A 24,163-nucleotide genomic window follows, 5' to 3' on the forward strand; every position below is an offset into this window, starting at 1 on the left:
TAGAAGAAATGACACAGAGGATGGAAGCCCTGGAAAATCGCCTGAGATACAGATGAGGATTTGAAATGCTCTACATATTTGTACATCGTATCAAGGCTGACAGTGAAAGCAGTTCGGAGCCCCCAAAGCTCAGGCTGTTGTTACTTCTAGGTTGTCAAGTAAAACATAAGTAGTACTGAGAGAGCTGGTTTGCTATAGAACAAAGACAAAAAGTGTACACTAACTTGTATACATTTATTGAGAAAGAAAAATCCTTCAGAATCCTAAAATACGATTATCAAGTGAGAGCAAGTAAGCTATGCAAGATATTCTGTAACATACTGTGGACCTGATTTGCTTTTGCCTTGTCCTGCCTTAGTGTGTTGCAATCTCATTTGACTACAAAATAGTTTGCAGTCTGAATTCTGTAGAACACTGGCCATAGGAAAAGCTATTTTTTTGTATTGGACTTTTACCTTGATATATGTATATGGATGTATGCATAAAATCATAGAACGTATGTACTTGAATTAACAAGTTGGGATTTTTTTTTTTATACAGTATTAAAGTTCACCACTTCAGAGGATGGTTTTCTGTGTAAATATTGCTAGTTTAACTTTAAACACAAGGTATGTGTATATGGGAAATGGTCAATATGCATTTGAAAAAAAGTATTTGGGGCACCTGGGTGACTCAGTTGGTTAAGGGTCCAACTCTGGATTTCAGCTCAGATCATGATCCCAGGGTTGTGGGATCAAGCCCCATGTCAGGCTCTGTGCTGCATGGACCCTGCTTAGGATTCTGTCTCCCCCCCCTCCTCCACACACTCTCCCTCTCTCTCAAAAAATATTTAAACTTGCTGGCAATCAGGAAAATGCAAGTTAAAACAATCAGCTTAGCAAAAATTAGTATGTATGACAAGGATGTAAAAAATGGAGCTCTTGTACACTACTAGCGAGAATGCAAACAGGCATGCTCGTGCAAATGGACATTTTAGTGAAACTAAAAATGCCCACAACCCTGCACTCTAGCAACTGCACTTACCAGCATCTAACTAGAGGACTTTAGCACATACAGGCAAGGAAACCTGTACAGAATGTTACTCGAAGTTACAAATTAGAAATAACCTAATCATCATCACAAAGAGAACTGTCAAATTGTAGCACAGTCCATACCTCAGAACTACTCCATCTAAAAGGAATGTACTAAAAAAAATAAAAATAATTTAAAAATAAAAGGAATGTACTAGGGGCGCCTGGGTGGCTTATTAGGCTAAGCATCTGACTCTTGATCTCAGCTCAAGTCTTGATCTCAGGGTCATAAGTTGGAGCCCTGCATTGGGCTCCCACTGGGTGTGAAGCCTACTAAAAGAAAAAAATAAATCAGGGAACCCAGTGGCTCAGTCTGTTGAGCATCTGGCTCTTGGTTTCTGGTCATGATTGCATGATCTCACATCCCTGAGAAAAAAAGAAAGTTGGAATATAAGGGTCAAAGGAGACATCAAGTCTTTCAAAGCACTTAGAGCAGCAGGAAACAATACAGGTAACAACTTCATGAAGAAATGAAGACCCCCAACATGACATCCTTCCCATGGAAGCTACTGTATTTGAGGCCAAATGATGCTTTTTAAATGAAACACCTTTAGTATGCTTGTTTAAATATTTTAAAATGAGTGTTTTCATCAGAATGTCCTCCCAAAAGGCAGTGTGGTAGAGTGAGAACATCTAAGCTTCAATCCTATCTGAAAATCACTGGAATTTAAGTATAAAAGTTGTGTGGTTCAAAGTATCAAACCTCAGTTTATATTTATATTTGAGTCATCCAGTTGACCCTGAAAACAGGTTTTCATAAGGAAGTATTGATTTGGGTTGGCCTTACCTTCTGAGATACACTTCTAGTTCAGGCATTGCTTCCTTGGCACAGTTGTACTTCACTTTTTGTTGAGTCCCTGCTCCCCCTAGTGGCTCTAGACTGTACCTCCCCCTACTTCATTACATTTCATCATAAGGTTTTCAACTTTCTTCATATTGGGAAGGAACATGCCTTCATAAGAAAAAAAGGTCTCCAACCAATTCATCACATTTACATATTAATCCAAGATATTTAAGATTATCTAGAATCTGAAATACTTCCCCATTTTCCTTGTTTTGTTATTTGTACATATGTCTCAGGTGTTAAAAGTTTTACATTCAGGTTTCATTATTTGTGTGACTTTTCCAGGCCTTGCTTTCTTCATCTGTCAAATGGGACTAACGGTACTATCTCAATGGATTGTCAAGAGGATTAAATGGCTTAACATGTACACTACTTATGTTTTTATTCTTCAGCCTCCTAGAATTATCTGACACAAAGAAGGTAATTTAAGTATATGTTGAGCAAATGAATGCTTTGCTTACCTTACCCTGAGGAAAGTACTTTGGAAGATTCCTACTCCTAAATTACCTTTTGAAGCAAAGAGATAGGAATAGTAAATTATAGTAAATGTACAAGATGTTCAAGACCTACTATAAACAAGACAAAGATGAAATTCTGGCCTGGAAAGCCACAAGCATATCAATGAGAATTCAATGTTTAAACCCTAAAGTCATTATTCACCCTGTTTGAACTCCTAAGTGATAACAGAGTTGAAAATGCAGAGTCTCTGTCCTCTAGGATCTTAGTTTAGAGAGAAACAAATGTAGCTAATGTTATAAAAAAAGGTTCTATGGTAATTCAGAGGCACCCCATCTAGACTGGAAGAGGATGTTGGAGTAGGCCTGGAAAAGGAGGGGAAGGAAATCAGATGCCTCTGCACACAGGGGGAGCATACATCTAAGGGGCAGCTGGAAGATTTGCAACAAAGCAAAGAGAATTTTCCATGAACCAGATCTTCCAGAAGGCCCAACTCATTGCATTCATGGCCACCAGCCTCAAGTTTGTTTTCTTCTCTACATACCTTTTGCCTCTGCCACCATACCACACCGATTACAATTAATACACTCCACAATGACCAACCTCTTCTTTCCGACATTTTTATCTCCAGACGTAACAACTCAGTACAAGTATGGAATAAATCCATTTGGCTGGAATTTCCCACAATCCCCTGCATAAGAGAGCTTCCTAGCCAAACACATTACTTTGATTATAATCGGAAAATTACATTTAAAAATGCCAACTTAGACCTTCCCAGATCTTCCTGACCAGTGGTATTTTCTCCCATTCTGGCAGCATTTTAATGGCACTTCATCACAGCTGTCCCAGGCCAGAATGGGTGAGATACATTTCCTATCTACTAGCTTTAAACTCGTTTTCTCTGAACTGTAAATTCCTTTCTTGCTTAAAACAAGGAGTGCACGAAAAGCACATATAAAGAAAAGGCAAAATCCGAATGACCTTAGAGCATATTATCACTACCTAGAAGCCCCTAAAAATCACCAATTATTTCCTAAAAGCCATCGCTCCAAAATGCCTGCAGCCACAAGTCCTGCAACAGAATCCTTACAAAGAAATGGTACCCTGGTATTGGCAACAATGTATTCTTTCAGGTACACCCCTTAACTAAATTGTAACTGGTCAAACTGGAGGGAAAAATAATCCAAAAATTACCCCAGTAGCTGCAAGCTCAATTTGAAAGGCAAAAGTTATCAAGTAGAAAATAAGCACCACAAACTTCCTTAACCAAGGGCAACCATTTTTAACTAAGGAACAGACTAATGGCATTAGAGACCAGCAGTAGTCTGACCAAGCAAGTCTTATCTGACAGATTTGAAACATTTTAAACCACCTTGGGGATACCAGTCTCTGGATATGAAGATAGGAGCACTTAAGAACATTTACAGGGGCACCTGGGTGTCTCAGTCGGTTAAGGGTCCAACTTCAGCTCAGGTCATGATCTCACAGTTCATGAGTTTGAGCCCTGCATCAGGCTCTGTCCTGGCAGCTCAGAGCCTGGAGCCTGCTTCAGATCCTGTGTCTCCCTCACTCTCTGCCCCTCCCTCACTCTCTCTCTCTCTCTCAAAAATAGAACATTAAAAAAACATTAAAAATTTTTAGATTTTCATATCTCTGTGGCTGTTGGCCAGGAGATGCTACTTTGAAAACATGGGGTAACATTTGGGGGTGTCATTACAATATGGAAGAAACATGAATAAGAAATATCCAGCAGTATTCAGCCCTCCACAACAAAGAATTATCCCATTGAAATATGTCGGTAGTGCTCCCAAACTGAGAAATACTGAGTAACTGACGAACCAGTAAAACTAGTTGGTAACAGCTACTCTTCACATGGTATCCATAACATCAAATTCCAGACATAAACTAAAATTATGTAATGTTATCTTGAAAGAGACCCATTCCCCCTTCTATGAAACTGGGAATCTGACCCATCCATGGTTACCACAGCAATTAAAGCCTCAGGGGTGCCCGGTAGTTCAGTGGGTGAAATGTCAGGCTGCTCTGGTCACAATCTTGCAGTTCCTGAGATGGAGCCCCAAGGCGCTGGATTTCGGGCAGGTGGTGTGGCGCCTGCTTAAGATTCTCTGCCCCTCCCCCACTGGCATGCTCAGCTCCCAAAAGAAACAAAAAAAAAAAGTCTTGTGACATTCCAGAGCATATTGACGGCCTCATCAAGGTCTCACTCATCTACTACCCAGTTTTGGATCATCTGAAGTCCAAACGATATGATATGGTTACTTCTGACACTTTTGCAGCCTTAGAGCACAGCACTGCATACAGTATACCCCACCAGCAACATTTGACTCTGTAAGTCAAGATATATCTACAGTATTTTCCCCTAATTAACTCCTGAGAATGTTCCAAGGGAAATGTGGGAAAAGGGTTCCAATGGACATACATGGAAGACGTAGTATGCAGCTTCCTAAAAATCTGAACACCAAACACTTCACAGTGCTATCTTCCAGGAATAAAATTATATAAAACAAATGTTGGGCAACTGGATTTAGCACTTATTGAAGGCCTGGGATTATTCTGAGGGGCTCTAAGTACATTTCTTCTACCTGAACCACTACACACCCTTTGGAAAAATCCTTCTTCATTAAAGTTCAATAGAACTTTTCTCAGAATGAAAACATTTCAGGTGAGGATATTTCATTAATCCTCTCTGCTACTCATTTGTAGATATACGCTGCCTTATGAATTGCAATTCTGGTTAAATTCTGGGTATTGATCTTTGCTGCCTCTCAAACATATTCAAATAAAAAATGCCAACAATATTCCAAGATTGGAATCTCTTAAAAATCTAGTATAGGAAAGGAACTCTGCACTCCCTTTATAAAAAGGAAAATGGCAACTGAGATGTACAGCTACTAACCCAAGTCTTGCCACCGTATCTAAGTGCCTCATCCTCTCAAATTCTATCCTCAGGAAAATGTATGGGAACAGAAAGATACAAAGAAAATAACGGAAATGAATACAGTTTTTTAAAACAAGCTCTAGCCAATTTTATTAACGAAAAATTTTACGTGATTTACTTTTCACCAGTCTGTTCTGGCATGCTTCGAATGATATCAGAATCACCTGGAAAATAAGACATAACAGTTTTACAATTTGTTTAATGGCAACTGGTAATCATCACATTGGCAATGGTTATCTTCAAAAGTTGTTACACTAGATTTGCTGTCATTTCTCAAGGATGATCAGATACCTAGAGTCACAGACATTTTCCACGATGCATCATGTAAGTCAGACTTGGTTTATCACCAGCATTGATAAAACCAGACCTAGGGAAAGAACTAAGTCTGGGGACACATGCATGGTCTTAATATAGCGAATGTTTAGCCTGCCCTGATTATTACAAAATCAGAACAGCGAGAATATTCGCAGTCTTTTATGAATTAATTAAAAACTCCTAAGTTCTAAAATATAACATGATCTGTATTTGTAGCCACTTCTTTTTCTCAACTGAATCTTTACCCATCTGTCCTTAGGCAGCCAGTAAGGATTCCTTTCTACTATTTCATTTGATCCCTCCTCCCCCCTTTATAATTTCACCTTTACCAAGGTCCTAAATTTTAAGGGCTTCAAACAATTTTCATAATCTCAAAGTAAAAAAACTTCATTTACACCAAGACCTATCATAACGTACTTATATCCGTTATCAATTTTCTGTGAAATAAAACTACAGGATATCCCTTGCCATATATCCATATTCTGAATATCTGAACTTAGTTAGCAAAGATATTTGTATACCAAAGAGTACTTGTAATTACATTATAAAGGGAAAATTCTTTTATGACTTAAAAAACATACCTGGATCAATAATAGCCAGTGTGCACACTCTGTAGTATTTCCCACACGCTGTGCCCAATTCAATATTATTGCCACTGTAGTGATGGACACCAGTTTTGGCCAACATAGCATAGTATTCTATTTCAGACTTCCTTTGGTAAACAAAAGACAAATAAATAAATGCCATACCAAATGACTGACAGATTAAATGTTACTATTTCCCTCAGAAGTTTTAACTTCCAACAGTCATCAAATCAATAATCACCCTAAAAAAAGTATCATATCCATTAGCCAATACAAACCATCCTTTCCTTTGGTCTTTTCTAAGAAATGGGACACCCAGCAAATATCTTCTGAATACCTATGTTTAAGACCATAACTATGCTTATGGAAAAGAGGGCAGGATGTGAAATAAAAATATTTACTTAGCATTTACTACACATCAGACACTTTACATAATCCCACAATAACCTCTTAAGTAAAACATACTCATTTTTTTTTTTTTAACTAATAAAGACATCCAGGCACAGATCAGTAAGTGGAGGTTCCAGAATCCAAACCTGTGTTATGTTTCAAAGGTAAACTATTTCTGGAGGTGCCCAGGTGGCTCAGTCAGTTAAGCGTTGGACTCTTGGTTTTAGCTCAGGTCATGACCTCAAGGTTTGTTGAGTTCAAGCCCTGTATTGGGCTCTGTGCTAACATCGCGGAGCCTGTTTCGGATTCTCCCTCTCTTTGCTCCCCCCCCCCCCCCCCCCCCCCCCCCCGCTAGTGCTCTCTCAAAAATAAATAAACTTTAAAAAATAGTAAAAAAAAGATAAACCACTTTTATCACTCTCTGGTGCTCTGAATCCTAGATGGGGAATGATACTACTTACATAAAGTTAACATTTCTGCGTCAATTGAGTAGACAAACATTAATGGTTTTACAAATTAGAAGAGTCCTAACGGAACCTTGCCACTACTCAAAATATGGATCCACAGACCAGCAGTAGTGTGGGTGCTTGTTAAAACCGCCTAATGTCAGAGGCACCCGGGTGGCTCAAATGGTTAAGTGTCCACTGACTTTATTTCAGCTCAGGTCACGATCGATCTCATGGTTTCATGGTTCGTGGCCCCTGGTAGGGCTCTGCACTGACAGTGGGGAGCCCGCTTGGGATTCTTGCTCTCCCTCTCTCTAGCCCATTTCCTGCTCCTGGGCACTCTCTCTCTCTCTCTCTCTCTCTCTCTCCAAATAAACATTTAAAAAATTTCAGGGGCACCTGGGTGGCTCAATCCATTAAGCGGCTGACTTTGGCTCAGGTCACAATCTCTCAGTTTGTGAGTTTGAGCCCTGCTTCGGGCTCTGTGCTGACAGCTCAGAGCCTGGAGCCTGCTTCAGATTCTGTGTGTGTGTCTCTCTCTCTCTCTGCCCCTCCCCCATTCTCACTTGGTCTCTCAAAAATAAACATTAAAAAAAAATTAACAAAAAATGCATAATGTCAGGTCCCATCCCAAACCCATTAAATCAGAACTGCATTTAATAAGATTACCAGTAATTGTGTGCACATTCACGTTTGAGAAGCACTGATATAGAAGGTAAGCCTGAAGACCAAACCATGGGATGGGATGGAGGACAGAGCACTCCAGGCAAGCCAATTATGTACAGACACCCTATATAAAATGCCACGAGAAGGTTACGCATTACCACAGAAAAAACTCAATGCAGTGTAGCAGACTGATCACATGGCTTATATTCTGTACAGTCCAAGTCTCTTTAACTTATTTTCCATGCTAAGTTCAATTTCAAAACAGTGAAGTCAAGCAAAAACTTGGGGAACTAGGAACCTGTAGCTCCACAGACAGCCTGAGTTTTTCTTACCTTAGTTTTACTATACAGTAACAAGTTCAAAAAATGGGAATACTTTTTTAAAAAACTTATTTATTTTTGAGAGAGAGAGAGAGAGCAGGGGAGGGGCAGAGAGAAAGGGAAAAAATCCCAAGCTGGCTCCAAACTGTCAGCACAGAGCCCTATGCTGGGCTGGAACCACTAACCCACTAACCCTGAGATCATGACCTGAGCAAAATCAAGAGTGGACACTTAACTGATTAAACCACCCAGGCAGCCCCCAAAACGGAGTACTTTAAAAAAAATTTTTTTAATGTTTATTTATTTTTGAAAGAGAGAGAGAGAGAGACAGAGCATGAGCAGGGGAGGAGCAGAGAGAGAGAGGGAGACACAGAATCGGAAGCAGCTCCAGGCTCTGAGCTGTTAGCACAGAGCCCGATGCGGAGCTCACGAACCGCAAGACCACGACCTGAGCCGAAGCTGGACGCTCAAGCGACTGAGCCACCCAGGCGCCCCAAAACGGAGTACTTTTTAAGAATGACCAAAAAGGCATGACACAAAATACATGGAAAAACAAATTTCTGTGCCTCCCTCAAAGTTTGACGTTCCATGGTTTTTCCCCTTCTTGCCACACTTCTCCAAAATATAAGCTTACAAAGAGAAAACATGATGGGGGGGGGGGGGGTGAGGTGGGGGGGGTTCAAGGCCCAAACACCACAGAAGCATTCGTAAATTTTCTGCAGGTGCTCGCTCCTAAAACAAATTTTACATAAAGCCGAGTTAGTGCTACCCCGATTGCCCAAGCTTACACTCCTGGATATTCACTTCGATGAAAATGCAGTGGACGATACACACACTCAAGGTTCCTTGGATTGATTACCTCAAGGCTGGGCAGTTGTTGGCGAGGATGACCAGTTTCGCTTTGCCATGTCTGATCATTTTCAGAGTCTGCTTGTACCCCAACACGTACTTCCCACTTTTCATAACGAGTTGGAGCCTAGAGTTGATGGACTCCAGCGACTTTTTCTAAAAGGCAAACATTTAACACGGACCTGAAGGCCTTGTTTTTAACCATCTCAAAACAGAATCCAGCTTTTTGGAAGCTGACCCCTTTAAGAAAAACCTCCTAAGTCTAGGGTCCCAAGTCACTGAGAGGACCGCTCGGTTTCCTCTCGGGTCCCTCCAAGCCAGTGAGCATGCTGTCTCCCCGGTGTGCTCACATCAGCGCACCCCGGCCTAGACATTCCTCCACGTGAATCGGCTTCCGGCCCTGCCCCGCTTCACTCACCGTCTTCTTTGCGGCCACCATCTTCCTGCCTTAGGTGCGGGGCGGACCCAACCTAGAACGTACAAAGGACAGGACAGGTCGTTTAGGATCGGAACTCCAAAGAGCAACTCACTGCGCTGCCAGTGCGGCCCGCACCTCGGCCCCGCAGAGCCCACTCACCAGAGGCAACCGCCAAAATGGCCGAGAGAGAGAAAGGAAAGAGTTCCCACAATGCAAAGCTCTTCACTGCAAAGCCGGGACGCCGGAACCGGAAGTAAGTCACAAGCGGAAGGGGCAGGGCAAGAAGAGGAGGGCTGCTGCAGGTCGCTGTTAGTACAGCCAGTTAGAGTGGCGGTGGGGTTCTGTGCCTTCTCTTGCTGCGGGACTTAAAGCTGTGTCAGTGTGTTGCTCCCAGCTGCAGACTCGAGGAACGTCGAACGGGGCGGGAGTTAGAGAAGCCGACTGAGGGTGAGGCGGGAGGGGCGGTGAGAAGAGGCGGCTGGATTCACGGTCTTGCTGCCGCTGAACTCGTCTGTACCGAAGCCGCGGCTCGTGGGGAGACTCGAGGAAGACTTCGGTGCGCCTCCGCTCCCGGGTCTACCTTCCCGCGTCAGTTCCGCGCGGGCCGAAGCAGCTGTGTGCCCTCCCCTGTCTTCGCCCAAGTTGCCGGCCTCTCGGAGAACGGTGGCGCCCCCGCGCTGTCTTCCCCAAACTCACCTCTTAAGTGGCGGTGTTAGTGAGACCTTGTAAGTTCAGTTTGCAACAGAGAGCAATAAACAGGTCTAATTTAGAAATCTTTTTGTTGTGAACGTTGGACCTTGATATAAATGGCCAGTGAAGGATCATTCAAAATAGGAAGCACAGAGCTTCCAAAATGTACCAGCACCAAAAATGTAAAATCGGACCAATAGGTAAGCTGTCATTATGTGTCAACTTTTAGGAATCAGAAACAGTCACAGTTGCTCAAAGACATGTGAACAAGGATATTTTGGTATCATTTTTGATAGCAAAGGAAATCAGAAACATGCTCATTTTTTTTGTTATTTTTTTCTTTAATGTTTATTTTTGAGAGAGAGAGACCGAGACCGAACACGAGCGGGGAAGGGGCAGAGAGAGAGGAAGACACAGAATCTGAAGCAGGCTCCAGGCTCTGAGCTGTCAGCACAGAGCCTGACTGTAGGCTCGAACCCACGGACTGCAAGATCATGACCTGAGCCGAAGTGGGATGCTTAACCGATTGAGCCCCCCCGGGGCGCCCCAAATGCTCATCATTCTGTATGTATGTATATATGTATAATATATAATGTATATATATAAACAAACCAATACATGTGTTTGTATATGCATACAAAATTCAAGTCTGGAAAGCTAATCATCAAAACTTACCACTGGATAAGATATGAGAAAAGTGGGTGGTGAGAGGACATTTTTTACCTTAAATATTTCAGTACTACTTGAATTATTTCACAGCATGCATTATGTAAAGTTCCTTATTAATCATAAAGTGGTGATTTAAATAGATCTTGTGAAACATCAGTTATATCTGAAAACAATATTTCTCAAAGAATGGCTCCCAGATCACGTAATTCAGAATCACCTTGAATTCTGACTCTTGGACCCCACCCAGGTATGTGGAAGAAGTGTTTGGTGGGGCTTGGGAATCATTTTAATAAGCAGCCTCAGTGATTCTTATAAATACTAGAATTTGAGGAGTAAGGACCTAAAGAATGAGGGGCGCCAGACTGGCTCAGTAGGTAGAGCATATGACTCCTCTTGATCTTAGTGTCATGAGTTTGAGTCCCATGTTGTGGGTAAAGGTTACTTTTAAACACACACACACACAACTGAAGAATGAGATGGGCAAGTTGTTTTTGAGGCATGCCTGCTTAGGTAAAGACATAAACTAAATTATGAAGCCTTGCACTTTTATACTGAGCCCTATATTTTCAAAGCTTTTTAATACTAACTTTCTCCCAAAGTAATCAGGATAGAGATCACCCCCATTTTAGAGATTAAATGATTGAAGTACTTGATATGACTTTCCTGGGGTACTTTTCATTATATGTTACCAAGTTTCTGGTCCTTACTATATATGTCCTCTCTATACTTTAAAGAAAGGCCTTAGTTGCTTTCTTCCAGGGATCTTATTATTATTTTGAATTGGAAGACAGAGAAGCCCAAAACACTTATTTTATGTATGAAACATGACCACAAAATATTTGAGAATTCTTCCTAGGGGATCTTAATGGATTTTGCTGTTATCTCTATGGAGACAGATTTAGGTTCTTGGTTTTTGTTTTTCTTTTCCTTTTTTTTTTTTTTTTTTTTTTTTTTTGGTTTATTTTTGAGATAGAGTGCAAGTGGGGGAGGGACAGAGAGAGAGGGAGACACATCCGAAGTAGGCTCCAGGCTCTGAGCTGTCAGCACAGAGCAGAACAAGGGTATTGAACCCACGGACCATGAGATCATGACCTGAGCCAAGTTGGACACTTCACCGACTGAGCCGCCAAGGCACCCCAGGTTCTAGGTTTTTTATTTAATATCTGCATGACTTGGGGCAAATTGTCTAAAGGTTCTAAGCCTCAGTTTCTTCATCAGAAAACTAGAATAATATGTCTACTTCATAGTATTGTTGCGAGGATCACAATAAATGTAATGGTGTATAAAACATCTAGCATAGCCCATAGTACAGAATAAATGGGCAGTGAATATTAGTTCTCTTCCTCAATCCAACTCCTACTTCCCTAACCTCCCAACCTCCCCAGCACAGCCACCCCCCCATACCTAAAGTCATTCACAACATCATAAAACCTATGCACTAGGGGAAGAAACACTTGCAATACAAAAATGACAGTCAAATCTTTTGGCTCAAGAAGATTTTATAAAATTGTGGCGCCTGGGTGGCTCAGTTGGTTATATATCCAACTCTTGATGTCAGCTCAGGTCTTGATCCCAGGGTCATGGGATCCAACTCCACATTGGGGTCTGTGCTGATGGTGCGGAGTCTGCTTAAGATTCTCTCTGTTGGGGCACCTGGGTGGCTTAGTTGGTTAAGCATCCAGCTTCAGCTCAGGTCATGATCTCAAAGTTTGTGGGTTCATGCCCTGCATCGGGCTCTGGGCTGACAGTCTGGAACCTGCTTGGGCTTCTCTCTCTCTCCTTCTCTCTGCTCCTGCCCTGTTTGTACTCTCTCTTTCTCTCAAATAAATAAATTTTAAAAGATTCTCTCTCTTTCCCTCTGTCCCTCTCACCCGCTCACTTGGTCTTTCTAAAATTAAAAAATTGTTAATTAAATTTCCCACCTTTGTATTTTATTAGAGCAGAAATTGGCAAACTTTTTCTATGGAGTCATATAATAAATATTTTAGGCCTTTGAGGCCATATGTTCTACGAGGCAACTACTCAGCTCTGCTGTTTCACAAAAGCAGCCATAAGCAAAAAAAAAAAAAAAAAGGGGCGCCTGGGTGGCGCAGTCGGTTAAGCGTCCGACTTCAGCCAGGTCACAATCTCGCCGTCTGTGAGTTCGAGCCCCGCGTCGGGCTCTGGGCTGATGGCTCAGAGCCTGGAGCCTGTTTCCGATTCTGCATCTCCCTCTCTCTCTGCCCCTCCCCCGTTCAAGCTCTGTCTCTCTCTGTCCCAAAAATAAATAAACGTTGAAAAAAAATTTAAAAAAAAAAAACAAAAAAACCCAAAAAAACAAAAGCAACCATAAGCAATATATAATGGCCGTGTTCCAATAAAACTTTATTTACAGAATCAGGCAGCCGGCCAAATTTGGCCTGCAGGCCATACTTTGCTGACCCTTGTGTTAAAATATTACTCTTACTGTTATTAAAAATGGGTGCTTTAAATCATGTCCTCATTCTAAAGAGATGTATGTTGAAGTATTTACAGATGAAGTGTCATGATTATCTGCAACTTATTTTTGAATTGCTAAAATAAATGTAAATAAAGTCCTAAAATAAATGAAGGTAGACAGTTGGGTAGAGCAAATGCAGCAAAGTGTTAACAATTGTTGAATTTAAAGTGGAGGGTATTTAGGTATTGGGTGTATTATTCAACTTTCTTGAGTTTGAAAATCATCATACTAAAAAGTTGGGAAATATGCTTTAAGAAAGGACTTTGCCATTAGATATTATTTTCTTTTTTTCTGGATGCCCATCTGTAGCATTTCAGAGTGATTTTGAAAAAATACCAACAGGTATATGTGACAGAATAGAATTAACACAAGGCTTTGGATTTCCATTCACCAAAATCGCTGCTCCAAGATTCTGAGAACTCTGCAGGCACCTGCATTCATTGTGCTTTTGGTTTATACTTGCTATGGGAATTAAAAGTGACAGGCTGCATTCCTGGTTAGAGCAAATACTAACAAGTTCATGTGATATTCATTGATTCAGTACACTGGCCCATCCCCTTAAGCAGTTAAAACTATCATATTCATTATCATTGCTATTACTTAGTGTCCAGATTAGGAAGTGGCCCATTAATACAGGTGACCCTTGAACAACTCAGAGGTCAGAGGCACCGACCCCCCACATTTTCAAAAGCCCATTGTATAACTTTTGACTCCTAAAAAACTTAACTACTAATAGCCTCCTGTTGACCAGAAGAGCCTTATCAATAACATAAACAGTCAGATAATGTATTTTTTATATTCTATGTATTATATACTATATACTTACAATAAAGTAAATGAGAAAAGAATATGTTCCTAAGAAAATCATAAGAGTAAATACATCACAGTTCTGTATTGGAAAAAAAAAAAATCCACATATAAGTGGACCCTTCCAGTTCAAATCAGTGTTGTTCAAGGGTCAGCTGTAATTTGGAACTCTATTTGTCTAACTCAACCTTCACATTCTTAAGTCACCCAGACATTAAACATGCTCAGAAATCTGGTGAGGGAGGGACAGTGAATCCAAGTGAAAAGATCCTGTAAACTGAATGAATGTTGGTGACCTTTTGACTAGCTAAACACACATAGACCAATATAAGAATTCTGAACCATTAGAGGACAAAGGGGAATGAATGCTACCTATTCCTCTGCTCCCTTTCTGCCTCCACAATAATAAGGAATCCAAAATATTTCTTCTGTTCCCCTTTCTGTTCAGACTAGGAATGCTCCAGACTGCACTGGATTAAAAATAAGCCAGGGAAATGCTTTCTCCTTTTTTTTTTTTTTTTTAAACCATTTTTCCATCCAAGGAGCATAGGTTTTTTATATTCTTGGATACAAAGAACCCAGAATACTTCATTCACTATTTTACTATAGAGGGGTGACATTTTGGGAAAGTAGTGTCTATAAATGTCTTTGGATTATTTTATATTTCTTAGAGTCCATTTTTGAAATTTTAGTATAAATGGGGTTACTATGTTTCTACGTGTCCATAATAACATTTTACATATTCAGTAATTTGAAAAGCCTTCCATGTACATGTACTTTTATCCTTAATAAAGCTGTAATACACAGATTGACACTGATGTTTTTTGCTTTTAACTGGAACTTAATTAACTTAATACTATACATGATGTAACTATGTCATGCAGATCAGAAAATGTCACTGGTTAGCTAATGGAGAAATAATAAATGCAAATTTGTGACATCAAAACATGAGTATGTCGAAGAAAAATGATAAAAGGACTCCTTGGAGGTGAAAAGACTTAGGAACTATGCTTTCAAGATACAACTCAATCAAGGTACTATTAGCATTTAAAATCGCAGTATCAGGTATGTTCAGGTATTATCAAGAATAAGACAGGACAGGTAATTGTTAAGAAGGAGAATAGTCATGGAGAGGGGGAGGTAGGGTAATCATTGTATATTAGTCTAGATACTTAAGTTGTGAGCAACAGAAACAAACTAGCTCAGTTAAGCATAAAAGGAAAATTATGTTGTAGTTTACCAAGTGAACAGGAAGCTTGGAGAGTAAGACCCAGATGTGTGCATACTGGTCATGGGAGAAGCAGTACCATTTATTAGTCACTGGTTCAGAACACTCTGCAAACCACAGGATAGCACTCCAACCTTCAAAGGGGTTTTATCTTGGTTGGTGCCATAAGGGAGTGTTTACTGTGCCCTTCCATCATCCTATGGGTTTAGCTGCTTCTGGCTATTGAGGTAGACGAGAAGACCAGTAAATCACACAGAAATTAACCTATTACATTACTTGTCTCATAGTAAAGTGAGTTATTTAATAAGATACACCGAATGTGTTGTCTTGGTGTGTAATGTCTTGATGATACCATCCACTAATGGATGGTGCTGCCAGGGGCCTGAAGTGCAGGAAAAGCAAACATAATCCACTATCTATTAAAATAAAGATTTTCTAGTGCTTCAAAAGAGGTCTGATCACTCTTTCACAAGGTGGCTGATAGGTCCCCTCAAATTATAGGTGCCATTTTGGAGGCTTACACTTGGTTACTCTTACTGCTGCTGGCAAACTGGGCACTTACCCAGGAAAACCGTGTTAAGTGGAGGAACATGGTATTGAGCATATATATGGCTTCTCTCCCTGTTCTTAGAGCCATTTTATTCCTGAGTTCATTGAGCAAGACTTGAGGTGGCTCATGAGAAAGACTTTCTAACATCCACAGGACACCTGATTAGTATTACTCACCTGATTATAAAATGCTTCCTCTGAAGAAAAATGGAAGAGACCACGGCTTGGCTGACAAATTATCTTCAAGGAAAAGTAAGATACCCCAGTCAAAAAATAATTGATGGGGAAAGGAGGAAACTTAACTGGGCTCAGTAAGCATGAAAACATTAGGACTCAGAGAATTTCAAGTTAGTGTTCATATTTAACCAATCTTGGGGTACCTGGGTAGCTCAGTCGGTTGAGCATCCGACTCTCGAATTCAGGTCAGGTTATGATCTCATGGTTCGTGGGATCGAGCCCCGCATCAGACTCTGTGCTGACAGCACGGAACCTGCTTGGGATTCTCTCTCTCTCTGCCCCTCCTCCCCTTCTTTCAAAATAAATAAATAAACTCAAAACAAAATCTGTAAGTTATTGCAGCTCTTTTGAGGAAGAATGGAGTTTTGAAAAATTTCACTAGCTAAATAAAATTAAATGTGACTTTAACTTACAAAAGCGTCGGCTGAAGTGGGAACCTGCTCTGGACTGACTTGTGTCCCCTCCCTCCCCCATTCATATGTGGAATCCCTTACCCTCAATGTGACTAAATGGGGAGGTAGGGTTTAGGAGGTAGTTAAGGTTAAATGAGGTCATAAGGGTGGGGCCCTAATCTGTTAGGGCTGTGGCCTTATAGGAGGAAGATTCCACCCCAACCCCTATGTGAGGACACAGCGAGAAGGTTGCCACCTGCAAGCCAAAAAGAGTTCTCACTAGAAACCAAATTGGCCGGTACCTTGATATTAGACTTCCCAGGCTCCAGAACTGTGAGAAATAAGTATGTTATTTAAGCCACCCAGTTTATGGCATTTTGTTAGGACAGCCCAACCTAACAGCCTTTTGATAGCATTTATATAAGACATAAATATTCCCCCAAATTTTGGTCTATTCTGCCAGGTCCATTCACATACCTCTCCCCCTAAACTTCCTTTCACTAATCCTGTCAATTTACTCAGGGACTTGGAATCCAGCCAAATCCTTAGCCACTCTCAAAAGTACTTCTCTTGGGACATGGTAACCCTGGATAGAAGGCTAGAAGAGTCATAATATGTATTTGTAATGTTGTAAAGTGTACTTCCTCAAAGACACCCAGTCTCCTCCTCACTGGAAGGGATTTGTGAATTGATTGCTGGGGTGGCCTAGGCTTTGTTGGGCCTGCACTGCAGGAAGGAAAGAAAGAGGAGAAAAGTGAGAAGAGAAGGGAGCAGGAAGGGGAGGAGAAGGGGGGTAGAGAAGGAAGGGAGGGAGACCTCTAAATACACTGTAGAGACCATAGCTGTGTACCCCTATGGCCCGTGTAAGGAAATATGCCAAATTTCAGGCAATTTGAGCATCCAAATCAGTAATGATGGTGTTATGGTCTGAATCGTGTTCCCTCATTCATATGTTGAATTCCTAAACTTTATAATATGGCTCTTTTGGCGACAGGCCCTTTAAAGAGGTAATTAAGGCAAAATGAGGTCATATGGGTGGGCCCTAATCCAACATGACTGGTATCCTTATAAGAAGGAGCAATTATAGGGTGCCTGGGTGGCTCAGTCAGTTAAGCATCCGACTTCGGCTCAGGTCATGATCTCACGGTCCGTGGGTTCGAGCCCCGTCGGGCTCTGTGCTGACAGCTCATAGCCTGGATCCTGCCTCAGATTCTGTGTCTCCCTCTCTCTCTGACCCTCCCCCATGCATGCTCTGTCTCTCTCTGTCTCAAAAATAAATAAACGTTAGGGGCGCCCGGGTGGCACAGTCGGTTAAGTGTCCAACTTCAGCCAGGTCACGATCTCGCGGTCCGTGAGTTCGAGCCCCGCGTCAGGCTCTGGGCTGATGGCTCGGAGCCTGGAGCCTGTTTCAGATTCTGTGTCTCCCTCTCTCTCTGCCCCTCCCCCATTCATGTTCTGTCTCTCTCTGTCCCCAAAATAAATAAACGTTGAAAATAAATAAATAAATAAATAAATAAACGTTAGAAAAAGAAAATCACCATTTGATAGCCATCATAGTAATAACTGATCCCAGCAGGAATATTAATGTATGCTAACAGTAGCAGATAAAAGTTTGATGAGATACAGGGTATTAGTCTTAAAGTCTTTCCCCATAAATTATGAAGAGTAAAATCGTAACTTTTTGGCGGCAAACCTGGCAAACACTACCCTAACTAATCAAAGTTAACATCACCAGCAAGGGGACATCATGTGCCTATGTTACAACATAACATCTTGTATTCCAGCCCAAACTGCATTGCCTGAAAACAGTCATAAGGAAACATCAGACAAATCCAAATTGAGAAATATTCTACAAAATAAATGGCCTGTTCTCTTAAAAAATGTCAAGGTCATGAAAAACAAAGCCTGGGAAACTACATCAGATTAAAGCAAACTAGGGGCACCTGGGTGACTCAGCCCGTTAAGCGTCTGACTTCAGCTCAGTTCATGATCTCACGGTTCATGGGTTCGAGCCCCACGTCGGCTCTGTGCTGACAGCTCAGGGCCTGGAGTCTGATTCAGATTCTGTGTTTCCCTCTCTCCCTGCCCTTCCCCTGCTCACACTCTGTCTCTCTCTCTCTCTCAGAAATAAATAAACATTAAAGCAAACTAAAGAGGCATGACAACTAAATGTAATGTGTGGTCCTGGATTGGACAATTGGCCAACGTTGAATATGAAGTGGATTAAATAGTGTTAACAGCAAACTTCCTTGTGGTAACACAACTGCTGTTATGTAAGAAAAGATCTGCCATCCAAAGCTGGTCTACCAATCAATAGCCACGGGCCACAATCGCCTCCTCCCCCCTCCCCAGCTATTTAGTGATGATTCAGATGAGCCCTCCCAGTCCTTCGTTCTCTCCGGGGCATCCTCCCTATGCCTCTCTGAGTCTTTTTTCCTCTCCTCCTTGACCCCACCCTCCACCTCCTGCCAACCGGGCTCCCTGTTCCTGTCTTCTGCTTCCTCGTTCCCGCCTGCCCGGCCCCCTGGCCCCTTCCACCTCCCGGCGGCAACCTTCCCTCGCAGGTGCGCCCGGCACCCCGGCGCTCCGCTGTGCGCTTGCGCTCTGCACCCGCCAGAGCCGGGCCAGCCGCCGGAGAAGCTTCTGCGCCGCTGGTGCAGTTTGCGCGGGATCCGAGCTCCTGGCCGACGCTCGCGCCAGGCTGGGACAGGTGGCTGCGCTCACCCACAAGGCCGCCCTTCTGCCCGCGATGGGCTGCTCCAGCAGCGCCCTCAACAAGGCCGGCGACGGCAACAGGCTCCGCAGCGGTGAGCAGGGGACCCGGCTCCACCCTCGCCCGGGCCTCGGGGTCGCCTTGCTCCCTAGGGTTCCGAAAGGTGCGACCCGCCCGGCAGGGGGCGGGCTGCTCGCTGAGGACGGGAGTGGAACCCAGGGCAGAGCGCCCCTCCCTCCCGAACCCCGGAGCGCGGGTGCTGGAGCTGCGGCGTGGAGGTCCCGGTGCGCCCCAGCCGCGCGCGCTGCCGGACGCGGGAGGCCGAGGGCCGGGCCCGGGGTTATCCGCGGGGCGATCGGGGAGGTGGCGTTAAACCCCTACCGCGCTTGGCCGGGGGTTCCCTTAAACAGATGAGTAATTTCCAGCCCTTACAAGAAGTGCTATTTAATCTCCTAAAAGTATGAACTTTCAGATCATATAAAGCTGCAAATTCCCTGGGAACCATTAGTTTCTGGTCCTAAGGAGAAACGTGATCCCCGTTTTTCTACCAAGACCTTGCCCTTCCGTCAGCATTTCAGCATCAGAGATGGTAACGGATGCGGAGAGCACAGATGGACATTCACTCCATCAAGTAGGATCCTGCACTTTTGAAGAGGTCAGATACACTTCCCCTGCCCTTCGCTTCAGTGTTTTCTTGACGAATATGCGTGCCATATAAAGTGGTCATCACCGAAATTCAACAAATATATTTTGAGCGTCTATTATGAGATAGCCAAGTGCCTGGCTAGATGCTGGAGATACAAGTGACCCTACTTTTGAGGGTCAGGGATAGAAGAGACAGGCAATAAACAAGTTAAACGAATGATTAAGATACGTTTCTGACCCTGGTAAATCCTGTGAAAAGAGTAAGCAGATTAATGAACTAGAGAATGGGTTTTATAAGCACTTCTTAGATTCTGAATGGCTGACATTTTGGATAAAGCTTCGAAGGTTAAGCAAATTCCTTCAAATTAGTTTGCAGTCATATTCAAGGCTAACTGTAGGGGAAAATTTGCACTCAAGTTCATTCTTTTCCACAGGTCTTCTTTTAGCATCTTGTGTTATTCCAACAACACAGAAATGACTTTCTCTCTGATTTTGTAGTAGCACAGGGTTTTCGTGAATGCTGTTTCAGAGTTGAGACACTGTGTCCTAGTTAGAAGTATGTTGCGTTGAATTCATTTTTGGGTGTGTGATAATTTATTTTTAATTTCAGTAGATAACAGAAAGCAATAAAAAGTTTAGAAATAAGCAAAATAATTAAAGCCATGTTTAAGTGTGATTCCAAACCCTTTGTCTCTGACAATGCAAAGCGAAGAAATATCCATTCCTTGTGTACAGTAGTTGCTGACCTTTCTCCTAAAGAAAAGAAAGCCTCTGTACCCCAAATATGCTCTCAAGAGGCCAGTGCAAAAAGTTAGTTAATTGATTAATTAGAGGCTAGTACAAGGAGAAATTTCTTTAATGTTTCATTTTATTTTATGAAGTCAGGTGGATTTTGCATCCTGCTCCATGATAAATCCTTGTTGGTTTCAATATGAAAAATTGAGGAAAATTGATGCTTCAGGAAAGGTACACCATATTTGGTTTTTCTCATCCCCCTCCATGGTCCCAGATATCCTAGGAGTAACATACTGATTTAAAAAGCAGAGAACTAAATCATCATAGATTTTTTTTTTTTTTGATAAAAACATGACTGAGGGGAATGTTACTCTTAGGGAAGGGCAAAAGTATCCAATAGGGGGAAAGGGTTTTTAATCCTCTCAAAAAATAATGAACAACGTTATTAAAAAAAAAAAAACTTTATCACCAGTATTAATAACTGTCTACATAAGTCACACCTTTTCATTTTTTATTCATGCTTTCATCATTGTTCTAAGTTTTCACAGATGTTGTTCTGAAAGAAATATTTAAACGCCTGACAACCAGTTTCAGTGCATTGAAAATTAATTAATACGCTAAATAAACTACTCAATGCACGTATTAAATCAGTCAACAGGTGCATTTTGCTTTTGATGCCCAATCACACAATACTCTCTTGTAATTGGATACTATTGTGTGTTCATCAGCATTTCAATGCTGATCCATGATCTTGGAGGCTCAATAAATAATTCATTCCTGTTTCTACAGCTCAAAACTTCTTTAAATCCTATATATAATCCTAAGTCTGTGGGTATGAGCTTTTAGATGAAAAAACCCAAGTTTATTAAATGTCCTGTATATGCATTTACTCACTGTACCCCTGGTGCCTAACAATATTTGGCGCATGGTTGTTGAATGAATTACTTCATTTAATCTTTAAGACAATACTATGACTAAGTATTATGATCATCTCCATTTCACACATAAGGAGCCCTGTGACCTTGGGCAAATTATCTACTCTTAAAAGTCAGAGCTGGGCTTTGAATTCAGGTACTCTGATTCCAGAGCTTGACTTCTTTCTCTTTAAACCACCTGTGATAACTAGATTTAAATCTGATTTATTTTATTTTTTTATGTTTTTTAATGTTTATTTATTTTTGAGAGAGAGAGAGAGAGAGATAGAGAGAGACAGACAGCGTGTGAGCAGGGAAGGGGCAGAGAGAGAGGGAGACACAGAATCCAAAGCAGGCTCCAGGCTCCTAGCTGTCCTCACAGAGCCTGAAATGGGGCTTGAACTCACCAACAGTGAGATCATGACCTGACGGAAGTCAGATACTTAACTGACTGACCCACCTGGGCACCCCGATTTAAATCTGATTTAAATTTCAGATCACTCTGGATCCCCGTTAGAAGTGTGTTCATCCACTATGCAAACAACAAAAGAAATACAATAAAATGTAATAGAGCATTATAATTTAATAAATTTAATAATATAATCACAATGTTATAATCCCTAAATAAGATATGTATTGTAATATATTATACAGATGTGATATGTAACTTATAAATTTATTGGATATTAATATATAATATACATATTTTAATACATATTTTTTACCCCTAGATAAGTTGGTAAAATATGAAGCTTATATATATTACTTCCAACTATAAACTATAAATATTTGGGGGACATTTGTTTAACCCTAGAGTTTTTTTTAAATGTTTATTTATTTATTTTGAGAGAGAGAGAGCAGGGAAGGGGCAGAGAGAGAGGGAGGAAGAGAGAATCCCAAGCAGGCTCCATACTGCCAGCGCAGAGCCCAATGTGGGGCTCAAGCCCATGAACCATGAGATCATGACCTGAGCTGAACCCAAGAGCTGGACTCAGTCAATGGACTGAGCCACCCAGGTGCCCCTAACCTTAGATGTACATAGATGTAGAGAAACTACCAGTGTCCTCCCATAGAGGTACAGATAATCTTCCTATCACACCAGAGATTCTTTAAATTTACAGTACCAACCTTTAAAAAATTTTTTTAAATGTTTATTTACTTTTTGAGAGAGAGAGAAGGCATGCGGGAGGAGCAGACGGGGGGAGACAGAGGATCCAAAGTGGGCTCTGCATTGACAGCAAATAGCCAGACGTAGCGCTTGAACTCATGAACCAGGAGATCATGACCTGTGCCAAAGTCGGATGCTTAATCGACTGAGCCACCTAGGCACCCATCACAATATCAACCTTAAAACCCTATGGGTTGATGTTAAAATATATGAACTAGCCTGTAAACTGGATTTGTGTTGACAGTTCTGCCCAACTTAATTTTCTGTAACTGGCTTAAGAACTGTTGTACATGATGCAGTATTAGCCTACAAGCAAAAGAATCATTAAATAATGGGTTGGAGTAGGTTACCTCTGAGATCTCTTATAGCTCTAAAATCCTATAGCATTAAAATATGAAGCTGTTTATTTTCTGGGCTTAAGTTTAAATCAGATAGCAGCTACTTGGTTAGGTTGCTGTTAGGCTGAATAGGAAAATCCATTCTACCGATCACACAGATGCATTTGTTCTGACCCACCAGACACCAGATGACTGACTAGGGAAAGAGGTGTGGAGGGATCAGACAAAGGTGGATAGTCAACTAACTACCCAGTGCTACTCAAAGTGTAGAGCAGGGCCTGGTACATGGTACACATAGATTTTTACTCAATGCCTTAAAATGTGCGAGGAAAGCGGCTTTTCTTTCCAGAAGGACTATTAGACAGATTGAGTGGAATTTCTTATGTTTGTGGAAGCAAATTCTAATTATTAGGGCAATATTCTGTTCACAATTGCTGTTCTTTTCAGAGCCCCGAGGATCTGATGGAATCTGAACACAAAGGTTTTGTTGATTTTACAGACTAATGGACCCACAGGTGTCTAGGTCTTTGTATCTGAACCTTCCTCCCTGCCAGCCTTCTGTGTACATGCACAATTATTGCTTTTCTCTTTCCTAATATAAATCGCCACCCGTTTCTGGCAGACTTTCTTCCTGAGATCTTACAGCTTAAGCACCAGCATTGACAAAGTAAATAGATGGTAATTATCGACAAATTCATTGCTAGGTTAATGTGTACATTTTCACTGACAGCTATAATCATTTGTTTATTCTCACCTGAACTCTTGCTAGCTGCTTGGAGTCCATGTTACCTAGGCAATAGAATGAGGCTTGAATTTCATGCTGTTATGTGAATTGTTCTTTGTTCTGTGGAGATACCTTCAGCCTTCAACCAATATTTTCACATAGTGACATTTCAGTCCTAAGCAGACATTTTTTCTTTGTAAGTGAAGAATAAACATCAAGATTAAAACTCATTAAAAAAATTTTTTTAATGTTTATTTTTGAGAGAGAGAGAGAGACAGAGTGTGAGTGGGCAAGGGGTAGAAAGAGAGGGAGACACAGAATCCGAACCAGGCTCCAGGCTCTGAGCTGTCAGCACAGAGCTGGAAGAGTAGCTCGAACTCACGAACCATGAGATCATGACCTGAGCTGAAGTCAGACGCTTAACCAACTGAGCCACCCAGGTGCCCCAAAACTCATTTTAATGGACTTTCCTTGCATGCAGATGTTATATAAATGGGGTTTCTTTCTTGAAAATGCTAAAAGTAGGAACCAAGTCTTGTATGTCTTTGTGTCCCCTCT

The 24,163-nt window shown here is 41.6% G+C and overlaps 3 protein-coding genes, 1 long non-coding RNA gene and 1 other non-coding gene across 9 annotated transcripts in view; 2 read left to right on the top strand and 3 right to left on the bottom strand.

Moving 5' to 3' along the window:
- MATN2 (matrilin 2) overlaps nt 1-560 on the top strand; it is a 136,497-nt gene extending 135,937 nt beyond the window's left edge. For all 4 annotated transcript variants that reach the window (XM_043601445.1, XM_043601447.1, XM_043601446.1 and 1 more), the window contains exon 19: nt 1-560. In XM_043601445.1, the coding sequence (XP_043457380.1) occupies nt 1-56 (56 nt within the window). In that variant the 3' untranslated portion in view covers nt 57-560.
- On the bottom strand, nt 402-23,090 carry LOC122495645. The gene is made up of 3 exons (XR_006300523.1): nt 23,079-23,090; nt 9,806-9,812; nt 402-430 (listed from the first exon to the last, which is right to left on the bottom strand). It is a non-coding gene; the product is annotated as an uncharacterized LOC122495645 (long non-coding RNA).
- RPL30 (ribosomal protein L30) lies at nt 5,393-9,560 on the bottom strand. Of its 2 annotated transcripts, XM_043601453.1 has the most exons (5): nt 9,477-9,559; nt 9,318-9,369; nt 8,910-9,055; nt 6,226-6,356; nt 5,393-5,493 (listed from the first exon to the last, which is right to left on the bottom strand). In XM_043601453.1, exons 2-5 carry the CDS (start codon nt 9,336-9,338, stop codon nt 5,444-5,446), a joined length of 348 nt encoding a protein of 115 aa, XP_043457388.1. In that variant the 5' UTR covers nt 9,339-9,369; nt 9,477-9,559; the 3' UTR covers nt 5,393-5,443. The 2 variants fall into 2 exon arrangements, with proteins under 2 accessions (XP_043457388.1, XP_043457387.1); XM_043601452.1 differs by lacking the exons at nt 5,393-5,493; nt 6,226-6,356 and adding an exon at nt 8,503-8,782 and having other exon boundaries at nt 9,477-9,560.
- On the bottom strand, nt 5,668-5,799 carry LOC122496137. Its single transcript, XR_006300687.1, has one exon. It is a non-coding gene; the product is annotated as a small nucleolar RNA SNORA72 (small nucleolar RNA).
- The window catches only part of ERICH5 (glutamate rich 5), a 25,822-nt gene continuing 20,353 nt past the window's right edge, over nt 18,695-24,163 (top strand). Inside the window, exon 1 of the mRNA XM_043601448.1 lies at nt 18,695-19,175. Within this exon, the coding sequence (XP_043457383.1) occupies nt 19,118-19,175 (58 nt within the window). The 5' untranslated portion in view covers nt 18,695-19,117. The remainder of the gene's footprint in view (nt 19,176-24,163) is intronic.

This window comes from Prionailurus bengalensis, chromosome F2 (assembly GCF_016509475.1).
Source record: "Prionailurus bengalensis isolate Pbe53 chromosome F2, Fcat_Pben_1.1_paternal_pri, whole genome shotgun sequence".
In the NCBI taxonomy this organism is placed as follows: domain Eukaryota; kingdom Metazoa; phylum Chordata; class Mammalia; order Carnivora; family Felidae; genus Prionailurus; species Prionailurus bengalensis.